Here is a 24,164-nt window from a genome sequence, read left to right as displayed (position 1 = left end):
ATCTCAAGAACCCAAGCGTTTGGTAATGTCAGGAAAAAAAAGTCCCGAGGGTGGAAGGACTCAGTTTGATTCTTTGTGAGGAAGCCCCACAGATGGAATGAGGCAAAAGCCGTGGGGTTCCCAGCGGATATGTCCATCAGCATCGGATAGGGGCGTGGAGTTCGCTGCCCCTCTGAGATATAGTAACTGCCAAGAGGAAGGCCAGTTTCACCAAAGAGAGGAGGAGAGAGGCATCATCAAGAGGTTCAAAGGGCTAACAAACAAGCTCCAGAACCCGAGGCAAGTCCCATGAGGGGATGAGTAGCATCAAAGGAGGACGCTCAATGAACATGCTGCAGAGATGTTTAAGAGCGTTGTTGTCTGACATGGAAGATCCGTCTTGAAAGTCGGAGTGGATGGTGGAGATGGCAGAATGATAACTGCTGATAGTTATAACTTGTATACTGGAGTTGAACAGGTGCATGAAGAAATCAGCTACGATCCTCAGAGATATGTTGGTCAGAGCCACACTTCATACTGTGCACCATGAAGTAAAACTTTAAAACTTTGAAGTCTGCTGTTGTAGACTTTGCACGTGGATTGTTGTCTGCTCCTGGCCGCCATCATGGCAGCGTCGTCAGAAAGGCCAGCTGAGTGGAACAATCATTCGACAATGGCCAGCAGGTCAGGTGGAGAGCCTCTGGCTGAGGGTTGAAAATGCCCCAGCTCAGTTTGTGGAGGATGCCCGGCCTGAGTGGTAGTATCATAGGAACTTGGTACAAAAGTCTGGTGAAAGGAGGGAACCAGGGCTGGTTAGGCCAGAAGGGTGCGATGAGGAGGACTCGGCAGTGTTCCCACTCGATTTGGGACAGTACGGCTGGGATTAGGGATATTAAACGAAATGCATAAGCGAATATCCCAGTCACGCTGAGATGGAGAGCATCTGTTGCCCAAGCTTGTGGTTTGTGGAACCTCAAGCAGAAGACTGGCAGCTGGGCGTCTGTGACAAGGAAAAGATCGATGTGGGGTCTATCTATAGCCTCAGAGACTGAACATACTACTCCCCGGTGAAGGGTCCACTCCATTGGGCAGATGTTTTCCCTGGAGAGTGTGTCGACAATGGTGTTGCTGGAATCAGGGATGTGCGTTGGTCGGAGGTTGATCCCGTAGTCCAAGGCCCAGAGGAACATTTCTCTAGTCAGGAGGCATAGGCTAGGCGTGCCCCCATGACGATTTATGTAAGAGACCACCGTCATGTTGTCGGATTGAATGAATATGCATTTTTCTTGATGGTCAGACAGAAGTGGCAAAGGGCAATGAATACTGCTTGGGGTTCCAGGATGTTGATCTGACTCAGGGAGGTGCTCCATCCCCACTGAGAAGCGTTGGTTCTAATGATGAGCTGCAGAGCAGGTCTTGTGAAGGAGAGGCCTTTGGTGAGGTTGGAGCATGACTGCCACCAGCAAAGATGCAAGATGATGAACTTCGTCACCAGCACGGGTAGGTCTATTGGGTCCCGGCTGGGGCGAAAGAGTGCCCGCAGATTGAGTTGAAGTGGACGCATGTAGAGAGAGCAGAAGGGAACCAGGTCCATGAGACTTGCCATGAGGCCCAGGAGGTGAAGCCAAGCCCGAGCTGGGGCTGGATGGCAAGAGAGGAAAAAACTGACACAGGTGACCAAGTTGGCAATATGATCCAGAGTAGGAGTTGCATTGACCCGCTGGAGGTCAAGAGTTGCCCCAAAGTACATGTAGGTTGGACATTGATTGGGAGTACATGTAAGTTGCAACTTGTCGTGGTTAATGAGGAACCCCAGACTTCTAGAGAGGTTGCAGACGAGGTGAGTGGAAGCCATAACCTTGGAGACAGTCATCCAGGCATTGAAAGAAAGCTGCGATAGACCTGACAACACATGTGAAAACTCAGGGGGACATCAGAAGGCTGAAGGGAGCACCACAAATTCCTCCCCCCACAGTAAGTGTGGGTTGAGTCTACTGATGAATACCTAACAAAACAGTCACTACATGCATGTATGCAACTTTCCCACGTGCCTATTATTCGTTGAAAAAATTTGATCACCCATGGTGCACCCTGACCTCCCTCAATGCAATGCGGTCTCACTGCCATGATCGTCCTTTCTGAAAGTGACTGAAATGTCGAAGCCAAGGTGGGGAGGACAGGCAGGAGAGGACTATTTAGGTACAAAACTTTCTATGAAGCCAATGTTAAAGAAGGTCACTTCTCATTTTGCATTCTGAAGTGCAAAGATGCATCCTGCACCTTCCACATTGCCCCCTCCCAACTTCAGAGAGAAATGTTTGATCAGCACTTTTTGCCAGACCTAGTTCTAGGCCACGCTAGAGCACACTACAAACCCTTTGACACGGTATATGGCACACTTACAACAGAAATGAAAAGGATCGACCATCCTTGTCAAAGGGAGGCAGGAATGAAGGGCACAACCTGAACTTCAGCCCGAGTGCTCAGACAGCACAGAGCAAGCGCACAATCACTTGCCAAGAGGGTGACAAGCCAAGAGTTGTTCACAGTGCCAAGGTGATGAAAAAAGATGAGCTAAGTAAACTGTGGAAATTCCATATTATTTATCTGGAATTTTCTCTCACATTTGCTGTCACTGTTGTACTGCAGAGAACTTTGTAGATGGAGTAGTAGGGACAGACTGTTATCCCACTTGCATGGACTTTTATGATAAGTTTCCAAAGCAGTTCTGAAGAAAACATTTTAGTTATTTCAGCCTAAGTAAACTGTAGCATGCACTGTCAATGGCCAAGAGCAAAGGTGGAATTTGTCCTGAGAGAATCTTTTTCATTTTCAAGAGGAAACTGAATATTTCTTTTTTCCATTTTGAATGAGCAACTGTTACCACATAAGCTGAAACAGGAATCAATGTGCAGAATACACATATATCATTTTATCTTATGAAAATTTTATTTTTGTCTGGACTCTGGAGCTGAACTTTCTCTTATTTTTGTTCCATATTTGGTATGCAACTTTTTTTAAGCCAAAGCAGAAAACAGTGTGCAAAGTGTACCATATACTTCATGATAATTTTATTTCAACTAGACTCTGGGGCTGAACTTTTCCTTATTTTATATTTGTTCCATATTTGATGTGCAACTTTTTGGCAAGCTAAAGCAGAAACCAATCTGCAAAGTATACAATGAACCTCATGAAAAATCTATTTTCCCTGAATGCTGGAGCTGAAAATTTGTTTTGAAATTCTTTTTCATATTTGATGTGCTCCTATTTTCTGTAAGCCTACATGTACGTGTTCATGTACATGCAGATGTACCAGCAGGGACATACTGTTATTTCACATGTAGGTAATGTTAAGATTAGTATCCAAAACAGTTCCATAGAAAATGTAGTTTGTTTCAGCCTATGTTAGTGTAACATGCACCGTCACTTGCCAAGAACAAAGGTACTGTAGATTAGAGAGAGAGGAGATTTTATTTTCTGAGCTGAATTTTTCCCCACTATGTTATATGCAACTTGTTTCTTATACATGTAAGCTATGCTAAAACATAAACCAATGTGCACAGTATATCATTTACCTCATGAGAATTTCATTTTGACTCTTGGGGCAGAACTGCTTTCATTTATTATTTTTGTCATAGGATATTTGACATGCAACTTGTTGCCTCTACGCTAAAGCAGAAAACAATCTGCAAAGAATTTCATATACTGCTACCTCATGAGAATTTCATCTAAAACCAGAAACTGGAACTGGACATTTATTTTTCACATTTAATTTTTCCATTGTGGTTGTGCTACTGTATTTTAACAAGCTCAATCTTGCCAAGAATAAAAAGCCTCTTGTTTGAGTGAGATGACTGAAACCATTACCTCTTGTCATATTTCATGGTCTTTCTACTAATTCAAAGTTGTTCATTCACACTTTTCATAGTAACAAGGCCATGCGCTCTAAAGTACCGGTATATGTGCATGTACATCACTTCTAAGGGAAAAAAAAGGGAGGGGAAAAGAAAGTCATCACCGTACCACTTTTGGACCAAGCCCATGACCAGAAACTGGAGTCTTTTTTGGGGGGGGCCTAATCTCAAGTTTTAAGGCACACACATCAAGCCATTCACAGAATAGCACATGTACTCGTATGCCATCTAAAATTCTATAATTTTCAATGTAAATATTTGTACCGCTATGTATTAGGGTGTGTAGAGTGCATGTCCATGTTTTTCAATGAACATGTATGACAATACTTTCTTTACTGAAGGTCTCAGACCCAGATTTTTGCACTTGGGCTTGAACTTAATTCAGACTTCGACTCTAATCAGTTGGACTCAAACTTAAGAGTGGTGGACTCAACTTATAACACTGCACCGAACAGTACTCATGGTCATGGCACAGCTGTACATACATCACCCATTTCAAAAATATGAGTACACATAATTAGGTTTGCTAGTGATGTAAGGGATTCCACTTTTGTCTAGAACCCAGAGGTGAATTTATGATTTACCAGGGACATGTTAAAGTGGGCTCTGATACTTTTTGACTGAAATTTCAGGCACATGGACATGTACGTGTACATGTAGAAGAGGACTGACATGGATGGTACCAATGGCATCTAAAATTTGAATTGCCTGAAATCTAGCAACTGCAGTAGAACTTTGTGGAAACAAAAACTGGTAAATGTAGATCTGTCAACAACAATTTTGTTTTCATCGATTTATTAGATTATTGTTAATAACGTTCTGAATGAATGCCACTTTACTGCATGCACTAATAGGTACATACCTTCAAAACATCTGTTGGAACTTCTGGAATTGTGGAGAGCTTTGGTAGGTCGATTGCTGGTGTGGCTAACATTGGGGATGTTCGAGATTGTCTTTGCTCATGCTTTTCTATTTCTTGAATATGTTGCCGCATCAGTTCTTGCTTGAAGTTTGTTCTTGTAGACATCGCTCCTGGTGAAAATTCTTTCTGTAAAGCGGAGCTGAAAAATTTTGGACATTAAAAATCTTTCAGTTAATTACACAAAAGCTTACTTATAACACTGTGTTTACACTTGATCCAGCAAGGAGGATCAGATCCGGCGAGGGGGATAGAAAATATGGTTGAAAAATGATCCTAAATTCCCAATAAAGTAGAGGATGCCACTATTCAGTGAATAATTAAAAATGTAATTGGTCAACCCACAAGAAATGAAAAGAAATTCAAAGATTAGGGACAAAACAATAATGTGCTGTTTTATGTTAGAAACCCCAGGGATGTTGTTACATGTATGCATGTTATTGATCCAGGAACAATGCTGATTGCACACTGTTTTCAATGGGGCTTGAATTAGTGGACTGCAACCTCTAGTGCATATTTCCTCGCAACAAAAAGCGAGGATGGCTGCAGTATATACAGGTACATGTACAGTACATGTACCCGACCTCTATACTCACACTGTCACTGGAACTTGGGGGGTGGGTTTTCTTACTGGTGCAGGTGAAAGAAATTCATTGTTATCATAGGTGTACCGTTACATGTCGAAGTACATACATGTAAATGTACATGTTCTCTTACATATTCCTAACAATACATGAACTCATGCTTCTGGTCAGATCCAGCTCAACATAAAACATGAGATCCAGATGACTCGGGACAGTCAGGAAAACAAAGAAAGTTGCAAATCTATGTACAGTCGACTCTCGTTAGTACGAGAGACTTGGGACTTACAAACTTGGCTCATATTATCCGAACCTCATCTTATGTGAAAGCTGTCTTCCTACTTGACGTATGTACATGTATTAATAATCGAGCGTACATGTATACAAGTATGCATAACTTTTTGTTTAAATACACATACTTTTTATTATGAATTTGATTTCAGAAGTTTATGTTTATGAAAGTAAGATGTATGTACAGTTTAATTAATGAACATTTGTAATAAAGAACAACAATAAAATGTAAGAGTGGAGGAAGTGGAATTTCCACCAGTCATGTCGAGTCAAAGCAATGCCGTATCACACGTCCCTGGGGCCCGTACACAAAGATGAGATCTACATGCATACATAACGTTAAAGTACATTAACATTTTAGATGGTAACGGATAGGGGGAAACCAGCTATTGGTCATGATAGTGTGGGAAATGAGAAATAGGTTTGCGGGTACACCATGGAATCAATCTCTTTTTGGTGAGGTGTGGTTCTTAAAAGAACCGGTGAGTGTTAATTCAACGTTTCAGTCAGTGTGCTCTGGCCTTCCTCGGGAGGGTATGGACTTTAGAGGAACTATGGAATAAAACAAGGTGTCTCTAAAAATCTTTTGACATCATTGGTCATGTGACATCATATTAAAGGTGCACATTTGGAAGGTGCTATGTGTCAAAGGTCAAAATAATGAGGGTTCTGTAATGACATATTATGGACAAAAACATGTACCTTAAAGGTGACATCCTTGAGTCCTGATGAGTTCACTTTTGTATGTCTAAAGGATATGTTATAGCTGATAAAAAGTCAAGTTGTAAAGACTCACCAAGAGTTACTTGAATGTGAGATGAATGTGAGCCGTCAGTGCAACTTCGTTCACTCTCCGTATTAAGGTAGACTAAGATGTGTATTTAGGTTACATTTAAGGTGATGCCTAGATGACATCAGGCATCATTTTAAATTTATAAAGATACATGTACATACGTTAGTGACCATTAACTACAGAACTGTCAATCTAACTGGGTTCAATCTTAGTACATGTATGCAAGGTGACAGCATGATTATGCTATTGACGGTGACATGAAGTGATCTAAAATATACATTTACAACTTCTCTGTGGTAAAAACAGGACTGTAATTTGAACTGGGCTTTTTCTCAATATGTACATATGAAGACTCCAGTTAAGTTTTTTTCAATGTATTCACTGGTATTAGAGCATACAAGCATCTTTGACATGTTTGACAGATGCATTATTTCAAAAACTAGTATGGAAAATCCCTGTATTGTTCCAAATAGACATAAAATCTCTCATTCTTCTCTCCAAAAGCTCCATTCACTCATGGTTTTTCTGTTTTTTTAACTTTGGTCGCTTAGTGATCTTGTACATGTATCTCCATCAAACTTACACAAACAAAAGACCCTTATGTATAGATGGTCCTAGAGCAATCAGGCCACATAATGCCCTGAAACACGGATCGACATTCCACTGCTTGTCGTTTTTGTGTTCTCCTACTCACATTGGGAATTTTTAAAAAGAAACTTTCATTATTTTCACAAGTTCCCTTCCCATTTCGCTGTTGCAGTGGTAAAACAAGTGCACAATCTCAATGCATAAAAGCAATGCTGCACTAGTTCCCGCCGCGCTGCGCCCGTGCAAAAGAGAGTGGATGGAAATGTGCCAATCATTCTAAACGTCCCAGTCCATTACACTACATTGGCCGTACACACATGCAACCCTACAGCTGCAGGTAAAAACAAAACAAAAATGTTAAGAGAGGACTCCTGCAAGTTAATTCATAGAGCTTGGTCTATTGTCTATGTGTTTTCTGTGGTCATAAGTTTCATTTGAGATTGTTTTGCTTGTACTTTGCATATTTCAACAAAATTTCCTGCTGCGACACAAGTTTTATAACCCACCTGTCTGGATGCATCATGCAAGCTTATGCACGATACACAGACACTGTTGGCCAGTTTGCTGTCAAGATTACCTGAATAGTACTTTGTGAATTGTCCATAATTCTTGTGAATTGTTGACTGTAGAAATTTGTACATAGATTAAGACAGGTTTATATCACTTTTTGAGACGCTTTTGTCCCCATTCATGCCATTCAATCAGAACAAAAAATTGGCACCTCCCCCCATAGAATTCTGACCTATCATGTACCAACCCTATTTTTCAGAGGCATGTAATCAGAAGCAGAACTATTTTTTGCCTTAATCGTCATGACCATGGTCACGACTAAAGTCTTCATAGCTTTTGACCTTAACTTTTTGTGAAACGGGTTGTGATAACTGGACCCGTCTAAAATATGGTTTGTTGATTTTGGGCAGAAATTCAATGTAAGTATTCATTAAAAATCATTGGAAAAGACTAAATAGAGTTCATTGTTGCCTACAAACTTTGCACAAAACTTGGTTCATGGGCACAATGTTTAATTTGCAAGTTTTAATTTACTTAACATTTATATGCTTCACTTTGTAAATATAATGAAATATCTCATATTTAAAAGGGAAAAAAGTCTGTCTTTTTGTGACACACTATTACAAAACTGTGTTTTAGTGTAAACTGCCCAGCTACATCTGTGAAGCATGCCTTTCACCCAGCCAAAGTTTGGCAGCAACAAAAAAACCTGTGTGAGTACAACATGTTCATTGGAAACACCATGGAATTCGATAACCTAAAGTTGACGTGCACATACATACATGTAGTGCTCGAAAATTCCATACGCAATGTCCTTTTTGCCATTTCCTTGAGAGAGAATCCCTGTAATAAAATACATCAAAATTAAGAACTCGGAGCGTTTGAGTTTCATCACAAACCATACATGTATGTTATGTCTCGCACATTATATTTGTGGAAAAAGTCATTTAGTTTGACAACACTTTTTTCCAGAAACCTTGATTTGGATAGAAACATCCCAGAGTGCTGCACTTCCGTGGAGGGGCTCATGGATATCAAATGAAAGAGGGCCCACTGTCTGAGCTGATGTCAAAGGTCACACAGCCCATGAAGCAGCAAAATGTTTCTGCTGTGTTACTGTGAAATATTGACCGACATCGCCAAATATATGATCGTTATTTTGGACCAGGTTTATGGTGAAACATACAAGTACATGTACTTGCCAAAACTGTGATAGTTCCAGTCATAATAGGATGATGGGAACCCTTCTCAGACTCTTTCCTTAAGCTCCTTTTCTGATTTACATGCTGGTTTTTAACTATTGCTATTTTTGATGGAATTGAATAAGAATAACAAAAAACAGCATTTGTGAAGTGTTTTAAACAGGCATTTATAAGCGCTATTCGAAATTTGAATAAGTGTGTCTTTAGTTGAGTCTTCAATGTGTCTATTGTGGGTGAGTCTTGAGTATGCAGTGTAAGCTTATGATACACTATTTCTGTTATCTGGGCCAAGGTTTGTCTGCAAAAAGAAAAAAAAGAGGTGGTGTTTATGAACAAACACAGGCTGTTTCGGAGTGTGCTGTTTTACAGAAAGTGTAAAGGATATTATTGCGTGTTTGTTAAAACACAATCCTACATGTACATGTAAGTAGTTGATCAAATATACTTATAACAGTGAACCATGGAAATCACTGATCCACATTACACCAAATGAATGAAGCTGTAAAAACACTTAGGTTGTCTGACAGAAATTGTGTGCGACAGTTTGTATTCAAAACAGTGAGGGAAACAATTGTAATAGAAATATATAACATTGTTATAAAGCATGGAGGAGGGTGAATTAGGTTGAGGAAGGGTTGTGTTGGTATATGTGTGTTAGTGTAGGCAGAAAGTATGGAGTTGTGCGGGCCTGGTTGTACGTGTCGGAAAACCATATCAGTCTTTATTTAAACTAAAACCGGCGTTTTCTTTAGGAACGTGAAATTTTATACATTGGCATAAATTGTGGGCATATTCTATAGCAGAAATTATTCATTGTTTCTTTATTTTATACTATTACCACAATCCAACCTAATGCAAGCACTTACATGCTACTTCTTGTGCCGTTGAAAAGAACATTAACCATTGACAGGCATGTAAATAGATAACCAAAGCAACAACATGTCATAACAGGATATAACACTTGCTTTATTGGAACATATTTTCATATACATTAAGGAAATTACAAGTGAAAATGACACACAGTATTGAACTGTAAATATGACAATACTTTATGTCTTTAATTACACTTAACGTCATTATGATTTACACCATTAATGTTTTAATCATAGTAATGAATCAATACGAGCAGTATGTTTCAGTTGTAAATAAGGCAACTTGCATATTTGAACAAAGTAAAAATTACAGAAGAAAGTGATAACGTCATCGTGACATCAGTCATTTTCTATAAATCTTGCATCAGGGTCTTTGTTAGCTATCACTTTGCCAACATCAAACATTGCAATGTTACCAAAATTGTAGCTTGAAAGCGTGTACAAAGTCAATGGGCCATAAACTTGTTTGCAGAAACACTGATCCTTTAAGATCATGTCACATGATTTTCCCTTAACCTGAACAATTTTTACGAAATATTACTTCATATTCCGACTTTCAGGCATATTTCAAATCAAATAACAGAGCAAAAGGACCTGATTGCTCTTTCGTTCTTATAGCAATCTTGAGCCGAAGTAAAGGACTACTTGTTAAGTCGCGTTAAGTAGAAAAACGTGTACAAAAGTAATAGGGAAAAGTAAAATATAAAAAAATCAATATAAAATTAGGTGATGACGTCATCATCACCTCATTCATTGTCAAAAAATCTTGCATCAGGGTCTTTGTTGGCTATCACTTTGTCAACGATCAAACATCGCAAAGTTACCAAAATTGTGTACAAAGTCAATGAGCCATCAACTCGTTTGCAGAAACACTGTTCCTTTAAGTTCATATCACGTGAACTGCGCTTAAACGGAACAATTTTTATGAAATATTACTTCCTATTTGGACTCTTAGGCATATTTTAAGTCAAATAACAGAGCATAAAGTACCCGCTTTCTCTTTCGTTCTTATAGTAATCTTGCATAGAAGTAAAGGACTACCCGTTGATTAGTGTCAATTAGAAAAACGTGTACAAAACCTATGGGGAAAAATAAAATATTCAAAAATCAGTATAAAATAAGGTGATGATGTCATCATGACCCCATCCCTTTGCAATAAATCTTGCATCAGGGTCTTTGTGGACTATCAGTCTGGGAAGGATCAAACATTGCAAAGTTACCAAATTCTGGCTCCAAAACGTGTATAAAGACAACGGGCTAGAAACATGTGTGCAGGAAAACTGCTCCTTTAATTTTTTGTCACGTGATATTTGTCTAAGCTGGACAAAAATGATGAAATATTATTTAATAATCTGAGTCTTAGGTATATTTGCAATCGAAATGAAGGGAAAATTTAGTCTGATTTCTCTTGCATTCTGGTGGTAATTCTTGGTCAAAGTTAGGGACTGCTCACACATGATCGACAAAAATCGAAGCTCAGGTACATGTAGTCCTAACGTTCTTGTGCAACAATGCCATCTATTGTTCAATATAGGACAGTTTGTTGAAAATTGAAGACCAGGCAGGTGTAACCGTAATTCTGCAATAGCGCCCTCATAGCCTGATATAGCACAGTCCGAAAACTGCGTGCAATCTGTGTACAAAGTCTACGGGGAGGATTAATTATTCAAAAATCAATAACAAATAAACTAATTAAGTTTTCATTGTGAATTTCTTCTAGGACCATCCTTGGATAATTGTTCAACTATCTGCCGACTTTGAAGTTTGTCTGATTTTCCTAACTGCCAAAATAGCTGAATAAGGAGAAAAAAAAGTGAGGGAAAAAAAAGAAAAAAAACAGGAACAAAAGCAAGAGCTGTTTTGGCTGATTGCCGAAACAGCTAATGAACCACATATAAGCTTTCATTTTGGAATTATAGGCTTTTGAAAAGAGTTGCTGTAAAAAAAAAATTGTGAACATATTCTCCAATTTTCAGCTGGCAAGCTCACCATGTGGGAAACTACCTGTGGACATAAAGTTTTTCCCACATAAATGTTCATATCTTGCCTTCATTTTCTCAAATTTCAAGTTGCTTTTCAACCCCCAACTCTGTTTAATGACTTTGTTAAATATGTAGTCAGTTTTTGTTAGTACACCCTACATGTACATATGAACATTTGTATACATCTACCGCATATCTTATATACAGTATACCGTACTGTAAATGTATGCCGAGTTACATTGGTGACCCCAAGTAAAGGGATAGAAATTTTTGGGTACAGTAATTTCAAAGGAAAGAACTGTTTGCAATTCACTTCCAGCATCAGTCCTTGTTTAGTCACACAGACAGTCGCACAAAGAAAAAGGATTCCATCCTCCACCTCCTCCAAAGTGGCCCTAACAGGGATACTGTGGCATGCAACTGGTCCAGACAAGGCATGATTAAATATCTGTGCACTGTGCGACCCATTAAGGATATATGTGTATGTCTAGCTGGTAGACCAAATGGGGGGGTCAAAGCCCCCAGACACATGCGGCAGTATTAGTATCCCTGTTCAGCTGAGAAAACTAACAAATCTTAAAAGAAAGAAGCCAGCAGTTTTAAAGCTTTCATCCAATAGACACAAAGACTTGCATTGGACATTTTCAAATCTTTCTTTACACAGGGAGCGTGGACCGAAATTATAGTTTCTACGTCTTCAATCCCCCAGAAAGGAAATAGTCATCCTGTTTACAACCCTTGGAATGAAGACAAGCAGATGGCCACATTTCGAACGCTATGAAAAATCTGCTACTCCTGTATCAAAAACAGCAGAAAAGTAGAATTCACAGCTGTTGTCAACACGTTCGATCCACTTTTCTGTTTGCTTGATGAAAAGCAGATGGCTACATTCCAGCCGCCTTATTAAAATCTGCTTTTCCGGCATCCAAAACGCAGCAAAGCAGAACGAACAGTTGTCAAAATGTTCGATCCACTTTTTCGCTTTTTGACAGGCAAAAAAGCAGATGGCAAGTTTTCAGCCACCAGCAAAGCGATAAAAGGTAAAATCTGCTTTTCTGGTAAAAGAAAAGCAGCAAAGTAGAAAAATGCATTACAACAAAATGCTCGTGCTGGTTTTCTGGAAGCAAAAAAGCAGAAAAATAAAAAATTGCATGTTACAAACTAAAGACGTGAAATCGGCTTTTCTGGTCCTAGTCAAAAGGCAGATGGCCACTTTTCATCGTCCATACCTACTTGCCTAGCTGTAAAAAAGTGAATTACCGCAAAATGGGTGTTCATTACCTTCAGCACCCTGTTCCTATTATAAGGGAACAATTTCTACTTTTTCAAAACAACCTCTATACACGTTGTTGGTGATGTCCTCTTTCATACCAAAAAGAAAAGAGAACAAAGCTTTTGGTTTTTGAGGGAAATTTGGAGTAAAACAGCAATTTACATGACCGCCCCAAAGAGTTGTAAACGACGACAAATTAGCGAATGTAGTCTGGTTCTTTCACCTAGATGGAGATTCATTTTGATAAATCCAAAATGCCTGAGTCGGGTAACCAAACGATAAAACAAAATGGCGTGATTCAACAGAGCAGTTGTCTTTTGCCAAATTCCGGTTAGAAATTTGTGGTTTTCTTACCTAAATATTGTCAAAATTTACCTAAACTAGGCCTATCAGGATTGAGTAATGGTCAAAATTTTAGTTTGAGAAAGTGGACTTTGTTTCCTTATTACAGGAACAGGGCGCTAAAGGTAATAAACAATGCAAAATGTTTGTTCCGCTTTTGAAGTGGCAGACAAGTCACGAAAGTAGGAAAAGAAAAAACTACATGATACTAGGATGTAAAATATGCTTTTCTATCATAGGGCTTAGTAGTAAAGCAGATGGCCACTTTTCGTCCTCCATACCTTGGACAACTCATTTCTTGAGTTAATACCACTCGTACCTTGATGTTCTCAATTTGGTTGTAACTTTCTTGCTCTTCCTTTTCTGCATGTTTAAGATCAGATCTGACAAACATATCAAGGAAAAATCTTCATAAATCTCCAGAGAGATCTTGAGCACCAGTATGATTTTCTGCGTAGAGCCTGCCATTGGCGTTTGCACCACCTGTTTACATGATGGATGTCGAACACCCTGACCATTTACCAACTTGACTTCCTCATTAGCATTTTTTGGGGGGTGGAGGGGTGGACTTTCCTAAACTCTAAACTCTGGGTTTTTGCGGGGGGACTTCCATTTATTCTCAAGCATGACTCTGGGAAATCGTTATGAGACTTTTTCATTTTGCGGGGGAATGATGGCTTCATTTAGTAACTTTTTTGGGGGTGTACTTAATCAAACTTATGTCTTGATTTTTAGGGAAATGTTTCTAGTCTCGTTTTTTATTTTTTGGGGTGGTGGTTGCCTTCCTTATTAAAATACTTTTTGGACAAGTTACAACTGACATCACTTTATAAACTCTGAAGTAAATGAAAACATGACATCACTCCAACATCACGGTGGACTGCATGGTGAAGACTCTGAAACACATGCAACGAGGGCTGGCCAAGTTGACCAGCGTCAGTTGCCTGACCACGCGTGCACATGTGCACGACGTTGTCGCGTCTCACATTAATGTCACCCCACCAGCGGGCAGGGAAGGCAGTGTAGCCAAAATGGCAAGTTGGGTGATGAACACATGAATAAGAAACAATATTATTGTTCAAGTTAATTACAATAATAATAAGCTCTGAGTGAGCTTTGATTTCTGTGAAGGTACGAGTTGTCTTGTACACGAAGGTACAAGTTGTCTTTACTGGAGGTACGAGTTGTCCAAGGTGCGACTCGGCAAAGGTACAAGTTGGTACAGTTATGTTGAGTTGATGGTATGAGTTGTCCAAGATACCGATTGACCAGTTCCCCCATATATCTGTCATGTCTGTGTTACGCCCCAACTATAGCGACTGTCCCAACTGTTGCTGGGACAGTCCCAACAGTAGTGCTGCATGTGGGCTGGCCCAACTATTGTTGACCAATTTCTGTGGAAACTTTCTAAACCTTATCCAAGTTTATGCATCTCACACTTGACACAATTCATCTAAAATATGGTACTTCATCTATGACATGACGTGATGACATTGTAAACAATGTAACTTTGGCACATGCTGGGCACATGCACACTGGCCCTCTGTGTTGCAGTTGGACCAGCCCAGCTACAACACTCTAGTCGGGACAAGCCAACTACAGGTGGGACTGATGCTGCACTTGGGGCATAACAACTGCATAGGCCTACTGTACCTTTCCACTGGTGTGCTTCGTAATTCATAAAAGTTAGTGTTGATGAGGCCACTGTTGACATGGTTAATTTCTTCTTCTAACATCCCAGTTCCTGGCCCCGATGCTGCTGAAGAAGACATTGACTTGGTTATGTCACCTTGATCTTGCAAGCTCAAGTTCTGTTTCACTTCCCCAAACAAATCAAAAGTCCCGTCATCATCCAAATGGAGATCGAACTCCATATCAATACCCGATTCTTGCATTTGGAACTGATTTGCTCCGCACCACTGAAGTAAGTGGTTAAAGTACTGTGAAATGCACACACAAAATGCCTCCACTGGGCCTACTCAAAAGTACTAATAGGCCCACTATGATTTCTTCCAACTGAACTTTTCAAAAGGTTGATTATTTAGCTGAGTGTGCTGCACATGCATGATGTAAACAGCATCGTGCAAAATTGATGTAGGTCACTTCACCGCTAACCATTTCGCCCCATTGTATCGCCCCAACCGCTACATTTCCCCGCTGCCACTTCGCCCCATTTCCATTTCGCCCCGGTTGCGCTTGAATACTATTTGGAAACTCTCGCACCATGCACTAAACAAGGCACCTTTCTTGTGGTGTGGATTAATTGACACCATATGACAAAGGATATTATGGATTTGATAATAAAATTGGAATAATGAAAGAACAAATATTATTTCTTAGAATTTTCATCCAAGTTTCTCCTGTAGTCTTCTATGGATCCCCGGCAGGCTACGTTTTCTCTTCCATTTTAATCCTCGTTTTAGACGGAGCCACGAGGACTTCTTTTTGTGAATCCGTTTCCTAACAAACTTTACAAAGACAGAAATAAAAATTGCACAGTCTCTCCTTTTCATTCTCTTTTAGCAATTATATTCACTTGATATAGTCGAGAATCACAGCACTGGCCCCAATTCGATATTGGTAAAAATGCAATTACGAAGTTCGGAGTAATTGCAGCTCTAAAAAAAACGACCCCTGGAGTGATTGGTTATGTGGGTACAAGATGATCATTTCTTGAGAAGAGCACGGACACTTTGACCAGTACCTGGCTAGTACTAGCCGGCTAGTACTAGTATGAGGTTGATCATGGTACGATTTCAGCTTCACACCTTACGGCACCGCGCCGAGGAGTTCACCGCATTTAGGCCTAGGCCTACCACCTAGCTCGCCGCATGACGTGACTCCGTATCGCCCCACATGGTGTAGGCTTGATGCCTACAGACCGTTCATTTTTATTGTAAAAATATTTCTTTGGAAAACTGCCTGAATTTCAACCTTTAGTTTGGTTGGGCAGATAAACTGCCGACGTTGCAACTTACACCAGTAGGTTAAAACTAAACCAAATGACGTTAAAGTTTATATTGCGACCAATGGCGATGAGGCGAGGTGGGGATATGGGACGTTGCAATGGGGCGATGTGGTTAGGGGCAGGCAAAGCAGTCAGGGGCGAAGTGGAAATGGGGCGAAGTGACTGTAAATCCATGCGTTAACAGATGATGTCACTTTTCAACGAAAGAAAAACACGGGAGACGCTATCTGGTACGGCGCTCTGTGAGTGCCATCTGACTTGTTCAGATACTGAGATAATTTATCTTAGTGACAGTGCGTGTGGCAGTTGGTGGCAGAACTTGCAACAAGAGTCTTTCAGAAGGAGCTGATAATTTCCCTAGCCAGTGACCTTCCACTTTACTTGGCTACTGGACTAAACAGAGACTGTTCTGTTGTCTCTCTGTGATTTCTCCTTCCATCGAACCTGCCATACTTACAAATTCGTCCCTCAGTGTCCTGTTCCAGGCACATTACCAGTGTAAGCCTATTGAACCATACGTGCATACGTTGCTAGACAGTGGGTGGCCTGGACCAGAGCCACATGAATTCCGTTCCGAAACCTGATTTAGTCAAGGGGAAGGAAAGACTTGAACCCTAAACATCATATAGCCCACACTGCAAGCCTTTCTACTGCAAACTCTACAGCTACTTGCCAAGTCAAAACAAGCCAAGTCTGGTCCCCAACTTCAGCAATAGATCGTCTTCAAGCTAGGCCCTTTATCTATTTTCATTGCTTATTCACAATGTTTTCTGTTAAATAGAATCCCTGTTTTTTTCTCATTATCAAAAAGATGCTTTCTCTAACGTGAGGGTATTTGAATCTTCGTAAACCGTGCGAAAACTTTTCACTATATTAGCCGGAAATGAATTAATTCTCACTGGTTAGTTGATAATAAAAGGCGTAAACTAGTAAACAAATAAATAATGTAAGCAGGTGCTTGCTAATGTAAGATGCGGATTAGAGGAGAAATTATACGTGTGTGGACAAACAGAGTTGAAAAAAAAAGACACGGCCACAATGATAATAGCGTCTGTATAATGTTTTATTCAGAAACACCGACTAATATCATTGAAGGTGTGGTGCTGATGACGGTAACGAGGAAGACTGGCCTGAAGGAAGACAAAGACGGAATATTCTGAGGGTATTATAGAGCAGTTCCTACATATGCCGATTTTCTTTTTGCTCTTTTTTTGTTTTTCTTAATAAAACATGACAGAAATTAATTCTAATCGAGGAATGGATGAGATAAAAACAAGAACAAATCAACACCAAAGAGTGAATAGCATGTACTTTGCAAGCACGGGGGACAGAAATGAAAGAAAACAGTAAAAGCGCCCTCTATAAACACCATGAAGCAAAGGGCGACAGCGCACGACGCGTCGCGTCGTGTCGCGCGTCGCGCTTCAGGCGACGTAAAAGGCGATGCACGACACGACGTGCCACGCACGACGGTACGACTCGACGGGCGACAGAAGGGGCGAAGTTTAGGCGGGAAAAAATTAAACATGGAAAATACCTGAGACAGCACGACGCGACGGACGATGGCACGTCGTATGTGTACAAACGAAATGGCAAAAAGGCGACGGTTCGACCCGACGGCATGACGCAACCGTTACAAAAATGTTCCATGAGGGTATCCCATGGGAAAATTTCCCATGGGATTACATGGTGAATTGGCCACCATGCAGCATAGGATTTTTACCCATGGGATTTTGCCCATGCGTACTTCAAGAACCCCATATAATCTCCCCAAATATTCCCATGATGATTTAATTGTCATATCCCATGGTGATTTTCCCACACATCCAATGGTGATTTACCCATGTGTCCCATGGTGATTCGCCCTTGTGTCCCGTAGTGTTTTTCCCATGCATCCCATGGTGGTTGCCCCATTTGTCCCATGGTGATTGTCCCATGCGTCCCATGGTGATTGTCCCATGGTGATTGTCCCATGCGTCCCATGGTGATTGTCCCATGCATCCCATGGTGATTTTCCCATTTGTCCCATGGTGGTTGCCCATTTGTCCCATGGTGATTGTCCTATGCATCCCATGGTGATTTTCCCATGCGTCCCATGGTGATTTTCCCATGTCGATTGTCCCTTGCATCCCATGGTGATTGTTCCATGTCAATTATTCCTTGCGTCCCATGGTGATTTACCCATGCCTCCCATGGTGAGTGTCCTGTGCATCTCATGGTGACGGGCAAAGTTGAAGTCATCCAGTCAACATTCCATTCCAAACTGTGTACTGTAGTTCATGCCAATGTTGCATTTTAATGGCAGCAGCTAACGTGGTTTACAATACAACAATGCCTCTAAGTGTACCTGTGTATATGCCATATCAATGCAAATCACAGTGTTCTCTTGATGATTGCAAAAATTTGAACAGTGTTTGTGTGGCGTTTCCATGGAGTCCGCATACAAATCGCATTGTATTCCCATGTAGAGTATAAAAACCCTAGTGGTGTTCCCATGCTAATCATAAAAGCCCCATGGTGTTCCCGTGCTGATCATAAAAACCCCATGGTGTTCCCATGTTGATTATAAAAACCCCATGGTGTTCTAATGCTAAACATAAAAGCCTCATAGTGTTCCCATGGTATCCACAAAACGTCCCATGGTGATCACTTCAACAAACATTATTTTTACCAGTCCCATGGCACACAGATGGGGTCCCAGGGGCAGCCCATGGGCAGCCCATGGGATCTGCATGGGACATTTTTGTAAGGGAAGGGAGCCGTCGTGCCGTCGCGTCGTCTGTTTGCGTCGCCTGGAGGGAGGCAAAAGAGAGAGAGAGAAATGTTTGTCGTAAATAGTACACCATAACATGTACATGTACATCTGGGAAAAAGCACGTCCTGGTGACGTCGTGCACGACGAATGCAGTATAGTAAACAGCTATGTTGTTTTATTCATATTTACGTCTGTGCTATATTAATCATGACCATACCCGGCTTACGCCCAGAAAGTATCCCTACAGGGTTTGCATTTCACCGAATATGCGCGCATAGAAAACAGTGCAAAATCACTAGACCGAAATAGCGCAGCCTGTTGACTCTCGATCACGTGAATAAGTTGGCCTCCGTTGTTTTCACCGGAAATTCAAGGTTATGGCTAGAAGATCACTTTTCGTATCAATTTTATGGGGGTTAGCCACGAAATGTGCTCAGTTCTGAATGCAGCCGCCCGACTCTATCGAAAATAGGCCGGCAATTTGGGGCTCTTTGTGAAAGAAATACCCCGAACTGGAGACTATCATTCCCAAATTCGGGATTTATAGAAATGTTTCTATGATCCCTCCTGATTATGGCATGTCTTATTGTAAAAACCCCGTGGGATCACAAAATATTAATGAGCTCGTGCGCAGAAATATGCAGTGTTGTAGTCGAGCACTTTTTCCGAGTACCAAGTACTGCCGAGTACTTTGACTGCCGAGCACAAAAACAGGTCGAGTACTTTGCCAGTCGAGTACAGCTGGTGTCCGAGTACAAGGACTATGGAGGTTTTCCTACCTCCATGCCCTTTCAGTCGCCATCTTTAAAATAAGGTCGTTGAACATTACGTCACTTGACCCCTGATCGTCTCGACGGCTGTTCCATGTCAAGACGTATGTAATACACGGACTGAGCGATAAGACACTACATGTACCAATGGGCTCTTCCAAAACTTTGGCAGCAGTTTAGATGTCTTGACATGGAAGAGCTGGCAAAACGATGAGGGATCAAGTGACGTATATGTTCAACGATCTTATTTTAAAGATGATGGCGACTGTGAGAGCGAGCCCGTTAGATTGAATGGATAAAGGCAAAAGGACTGTAACATACCTGAATAACGTGAGTGAAATCATTTAATAAATGGTTTTTAGAAAGCAGAAAGGTCAAGAATCATGTTCTCTTGCAAAGGAAATTGCACCCACGATGGTAAGTAGGTGCGCCGAAATGTTCAATACGCCGACACGAAATTGCGTATACGGATGTGTGGCTAAGGAAATATCTGGAGTGTGAGTCCGTGCCTCACTAGTGGAGCTAGCACATCACTACATGTACCTCGACGGGCTGAATCGAAACGTGAACAGTTTCGTACATGTATCACCACAAAAATGGCAGGGTATCTTGTGTGCGATTACGTGAAATCCCTCAGTTCTGTAGCTAAAGCACGATACGTGGATAAAACAAGTTGTGTTGGGGTCGATCCCTACCTAATATGTCTTAAAGATGTAAAGGCAGCGTTAGACTGTACTAAGAGCTGCCAGATGTAGCATATCCCGACATTTATCACTACTTGATAAACACACCCGGTGAGCAACGTATTCCTTGTAAGTTTACTTCCATGCGGTGACGGGCAGCATCCTTAATTGCAACAACTATCCAGACCACAAGCTCAGGCTTGGCCTGAACTTAAGTTACAATAGGCCTACTCATGCATTGGCAATTATAAAGCTCGAACATTTTAGGTATGGAATTCAGTGAACGCACCTGGTTACCAGTTTGATGGCAATTCTGTCCCCTATAGAGGCTATTAATTCATTTCACAGAATTCAGCATGAAAATGGAATAAAATGAACAGTACAGGTAGCCTTTGTCAGCTTACTGGAAGTTGCATTCTTGACATCTTTTTTACATGCTGTGCTATGCAGGCTTTAATGGACAGTCTCTGAAGGCCTACAAGAATCTTGATGCATACAAATTTTTCAAGGCAGGATGGGTGAGGAGCTTAATGGTTTGTTAAAGGAAGGACAAATTCATCATTTTGTCCTAGGTACTGTATAAGTTTTATTTAGTAATTTAAAGAAAGATTGAGTTTTGTGTTGCATGATTTTGTTCAGTTTACATCCTAACTGCCAACACTGCCGCATGCAGTCATGAGACAAATATAAACTGAGATTGTGCTTGGAGCCTGGAAGTATGACTTTAATATTGAATTGAATTCAATTCGATTCGATTTGATTCGATTCAATATTTAATCCATGCATTTTTCATCATGTATTTTCCAATGACTTTTTAGAATTTAACTGTTGACAAAAATGAACAAATTTATTTATAGATAGTTGAGAAAAAGAAACAAGGTGACAAGAGACGTGCTTCCACTCCCAGGGCAACAGAAGAAGAGAAGAAAACATTCTATGATGAATTGAGTGCTTCAGGTTGGTTTTGTAAAATAAACGCAGTTGTGTCTCTATTTTAGTAAAGTATTGGGATTGGTTGGTATTTGACCTTTATAATGTAAAGGGTTTTTAGGACTCATTGAAATTTTCTTGTCTCATGGCAGGGGTCAAAAGTGCTATACTCTCTGTTATGCCAGAGTACAACCAGAGTTTCATACCGTGTACATCACATTGACTCCCAGCTCCTCTGACTGGATTGTATGATGCTGCTACCTTGGAGCGGACCTTTCCAGAGCTATTAGACAAACGTTCTGAAATTCTGACAACCATGACTGTCTCTCCAGAGGAGGTAATTTATTCAGTCCATTTATTCCAATACATAATCCTTGATGTAATCTAATAATGGGTGCGTTCGATTAGCTTACACGTGTAAGTCAAACTTACACGAGAGCGTTCGTTTAGCCATCATGTGATGTTCGTGCCTGCCCTGGTGTCAGCCACCACTACCCCAGCTGGCGAGCAGGTCTCTGGAGGCTGCCCTATTGTAATGACGTCACGGATGGACTGTCCGAGCATAGATGTACGTGATGGAACGAGGCGGGGACTTGATCTTTTTCCCAGAATGCCTTGGAAAACACACTGCAGCGTTCGATAAGCCTCATTTTGAGGCTTCCCTTGAGTGTAACACTGGTGTGTTCAGGGAAGCTAATCGAACGCACCCTATGATGATCATGATAATCTTGATGAGTATAACTTTAGAAATTAAGACCAATCATGACTAAAGTGCATATAGCAAGCCCCTTATCAGTTGATTTTGAGTGGTTGCATGTGAGCAAAATCATCCAATAAGCCTATATTAAATTCACACAATAAGCTTAATAAATGAAACAAGGGAGGAAATTACATATTTCCATTGTTGTGCCAGCAAGACAGTCCTATTAATTGGAATGTGTTGTAAACTTTGCTTTCATAGGTTGAGGCTATTGACTCACTAACAAGGTCACAGGCAGCTAGTAAACTTTGGTTTCAGCAAAGACGAGGAAGGATAACAGCATCTAAAATGAAGGCTACAGTAAGAACTGATCCAGCTATTGCCATCACTGTCGTTGATCAAGTCTATCTGCTACCCTGAGAACTACAAGTTTACAATAAAGGTTACAAGGTGAGATTGACTTCTGCCATATCAGCAACATGCATACATTAAGTTCAGATTATTTTTTATGGAGGTTGGATTTTTATCTGAAAAGTACATAAACATCTCTTGACCAATTTTAAAACGCATGTGCAAGTTTGGTCATCTCGTTTCTCACAAGCACTGAAATAGTGTCCATTTGATAGTATTTAATTATTCCATTATTTTGAAGTAGAAATATTCTTTTCTTATGTTTGTGTAGGTGGGGATGTGAGCATGAGGAAGAAGCATGTAACAAATACCGGAATCACATGAAAAACTGTCATTCAGGATTCACTGTTTCAAGAGCAGGGTTATTTGTTAGTCCAGAGTATCCTTATTTAGGTGCCTCACCAGATGGGCTTGTATCTTGTAAATGCTGTGGAGAAGGAGTACTAGAAATCAAGTGTCCACTATGCCTAGAAAGGAAGTGTATCCAAGAACAGGTTGTTAATAAGGGAGAACAGTTTTGTCTAACAAGCAATGAGGCTGGAGATCAGTACCTTAATCACGATCATGCATATTTTTTTCAAGTCCAGTCCCAAATTCACATTTCAAGAAGGTCACATTGTGACTTTGTTGTTTGGGGCCCCAAGTCATTACACATAGAAAGAATCTACCTAGACGGCGATTTGTGGAATGAATGTGTAAGACGGCCAATGGAGATGTACTTGCATGGAGTTCCAGCAGTGTTGCCAAATTTTTTACAAAATTCCCAGGACACAGCAAAGAAGTTCTTGTTGAAAAGGGCATAAACTTCACCAATGTATTTTGCTACTGCAGGAGAAAGACAGACGGTACAATGCTCAGGTGTGACTCCACATCATGTAAATTTGAGAAGTTTCACCTAGCATGCTTAGGATTGAAAACGCAACCCAAGAAGAAAAAGTGGTTCTGCCCAGATTGTAGAACTTCTGCAAAGTTATCAGAGGCATAACAGCTAGGTTCACAATTCATTGATGTGAAAAGGATCCAGCATACGTGTACAGTGAACATGAATTATTTTACATAGGCCTTAATAATCCGATTTACTGTCTACAGATTCCGACTTGAAAATGACACAGGAAATAAACCAAATGATTACAGGCTATGCATCTTAGGTATAATTCGGTTTATTTTAACTTACTGTCTCCAAAAAAATAATTCACCCTTGGTGAAAGATGGAATTTCCAACTTTGCCCCATAGCTAGCAATGACATCTTCAATGTTAAAACCTCTGTCGGCCAACACTGTGTCACCTGGCCATAATAAGTTTGAATAACCACAATGTTCCGTTAAAAACTTATCACTTGTGCGACCACCCCAACCTTTAGAAACAAAATTGATGAAACCTTGCGGAGACATTGAAATTAAAAACTTAACAGTATTATGAGATTTATAATTGGAATAAGTTTTGGCTTTTGCGTCCAAGTTTGAGGGTCTGTCTATGAAAATTTCAAAACAATCAATAATAGACACACATTTTGAAGATGTTTCTTTAAAAATTAGAGGCAGAGTTTTTTGGAGTAGAGGTCTCTCAGCCCAGAATACTGTCAAAGGAACAAATTTTTCATTTAAAACATTTATAACGTCTGAAAATACTCTTACAACAGTGCTGTGGTGAACTCTAAAAACAAAAGACAAATACTGGACTGTGGCATTTAAACGCAATCG

At 40.5% G+C, this 24,164-nt stretch overlaps 2 protein-coding genes across 10 annotated transcripts in view; one reads left to right on the top strand and one right to left on the bottom strand.

The window, feature by feature from the left end:
- The window catches only part of LOC110988713 (microphthalmia-associated transcription factor-like), a 117,850-nt gene extending 102,467 nt beyond the window's left edge, over positions 1-15,383 (bottom strand). Inside the window, exons 1-2 of one of the 2 annotated variants that reach the window (XM_087136247.1) lie at positions 14,900-15,383; positions 4,756-4,954 (exon numbers count right to left, since the gene is read on the bottom strand). In XM_087136247.1, coding sequence (XP_086992373.1) covers positions 4,756-4,954; positions 14,900-15,141 — 441 coding nt within the window. In that variant the 5' untranslated portion in view covers positions 15,142-15,383. The remainder of the gene's footprint in view (positions 1-4,755; positions 4,955-14,899) is intronic. The other variant, XM_022252492.2, reaches the window with a different exon arrangement.
- A 4,420-nt stretch (positions 15,384-19,803) lies between these two features.
- Positions 19,804-23,892, top strand: LOC110988716 (uncharacterized). Of its 8 annotated transcripts, XM_087135986.1 has the most exons (6): positions 19,829-20,156; positions 20,873-20,940; positions 21,280-21,379; positions 21,583-21,689; positions 22,314-22,502; positions 22,735-23,892. In XM_087135986.1, exons 1-5 carry the CDS (start codon positions 20,123-20,125, stop codon positions 22,470-22,472), a joined length of 468 nt encoding a protein of 155 aa, XP_086992112.1. In that variant the 5' UTR covers positions 19,829-20,122; the 3' UTR covers positions 22,473-22,502; positions 22,735-23,892. The 8 variants fall into 8 exon arrangements, 2 of the variants coding, with proteins under 2 accessions (XP_086992112.1, XP_086992113.1); XR_015425049.1 differs by lacking the exon at positions 22,735-23,892 and having other exon boundaries at positions 19,804-20,069; positions 21,505-21,689; positions 22,314-22,355; XR_002599496.2 differs by lacking the exon at positions 22,735-23,892 and having other exon boundaries at positions 19,810-20,069; positions 20,873-20,994; positions 21,538-21,689; positions 22,314-22,355.
- The last annotated feature ends 272 nt before the right edge of the window (positions 23,893-24,164 follow it).

This window comes from Acanthaster planci, linkage group LG04 (genome assembly GCF_054643075.1).
Source record: "Acanthaster planci isolate LZ-2023a linkage group LG04, COTS_SCS, whole genome shotgun sequence".
In the NCBI taxonomy this organism is placed as follows: Eukaryota; Metazoa; Echinodermata; class Asteroidea; order Valvatida; family Acanthasteridae; genus Acanthaster; species Acanthaster planci.
Note: the sequence above shows the minus strand (reverse complement) of the source record. Positions and strands in the feature narration are given on the sequence as shown.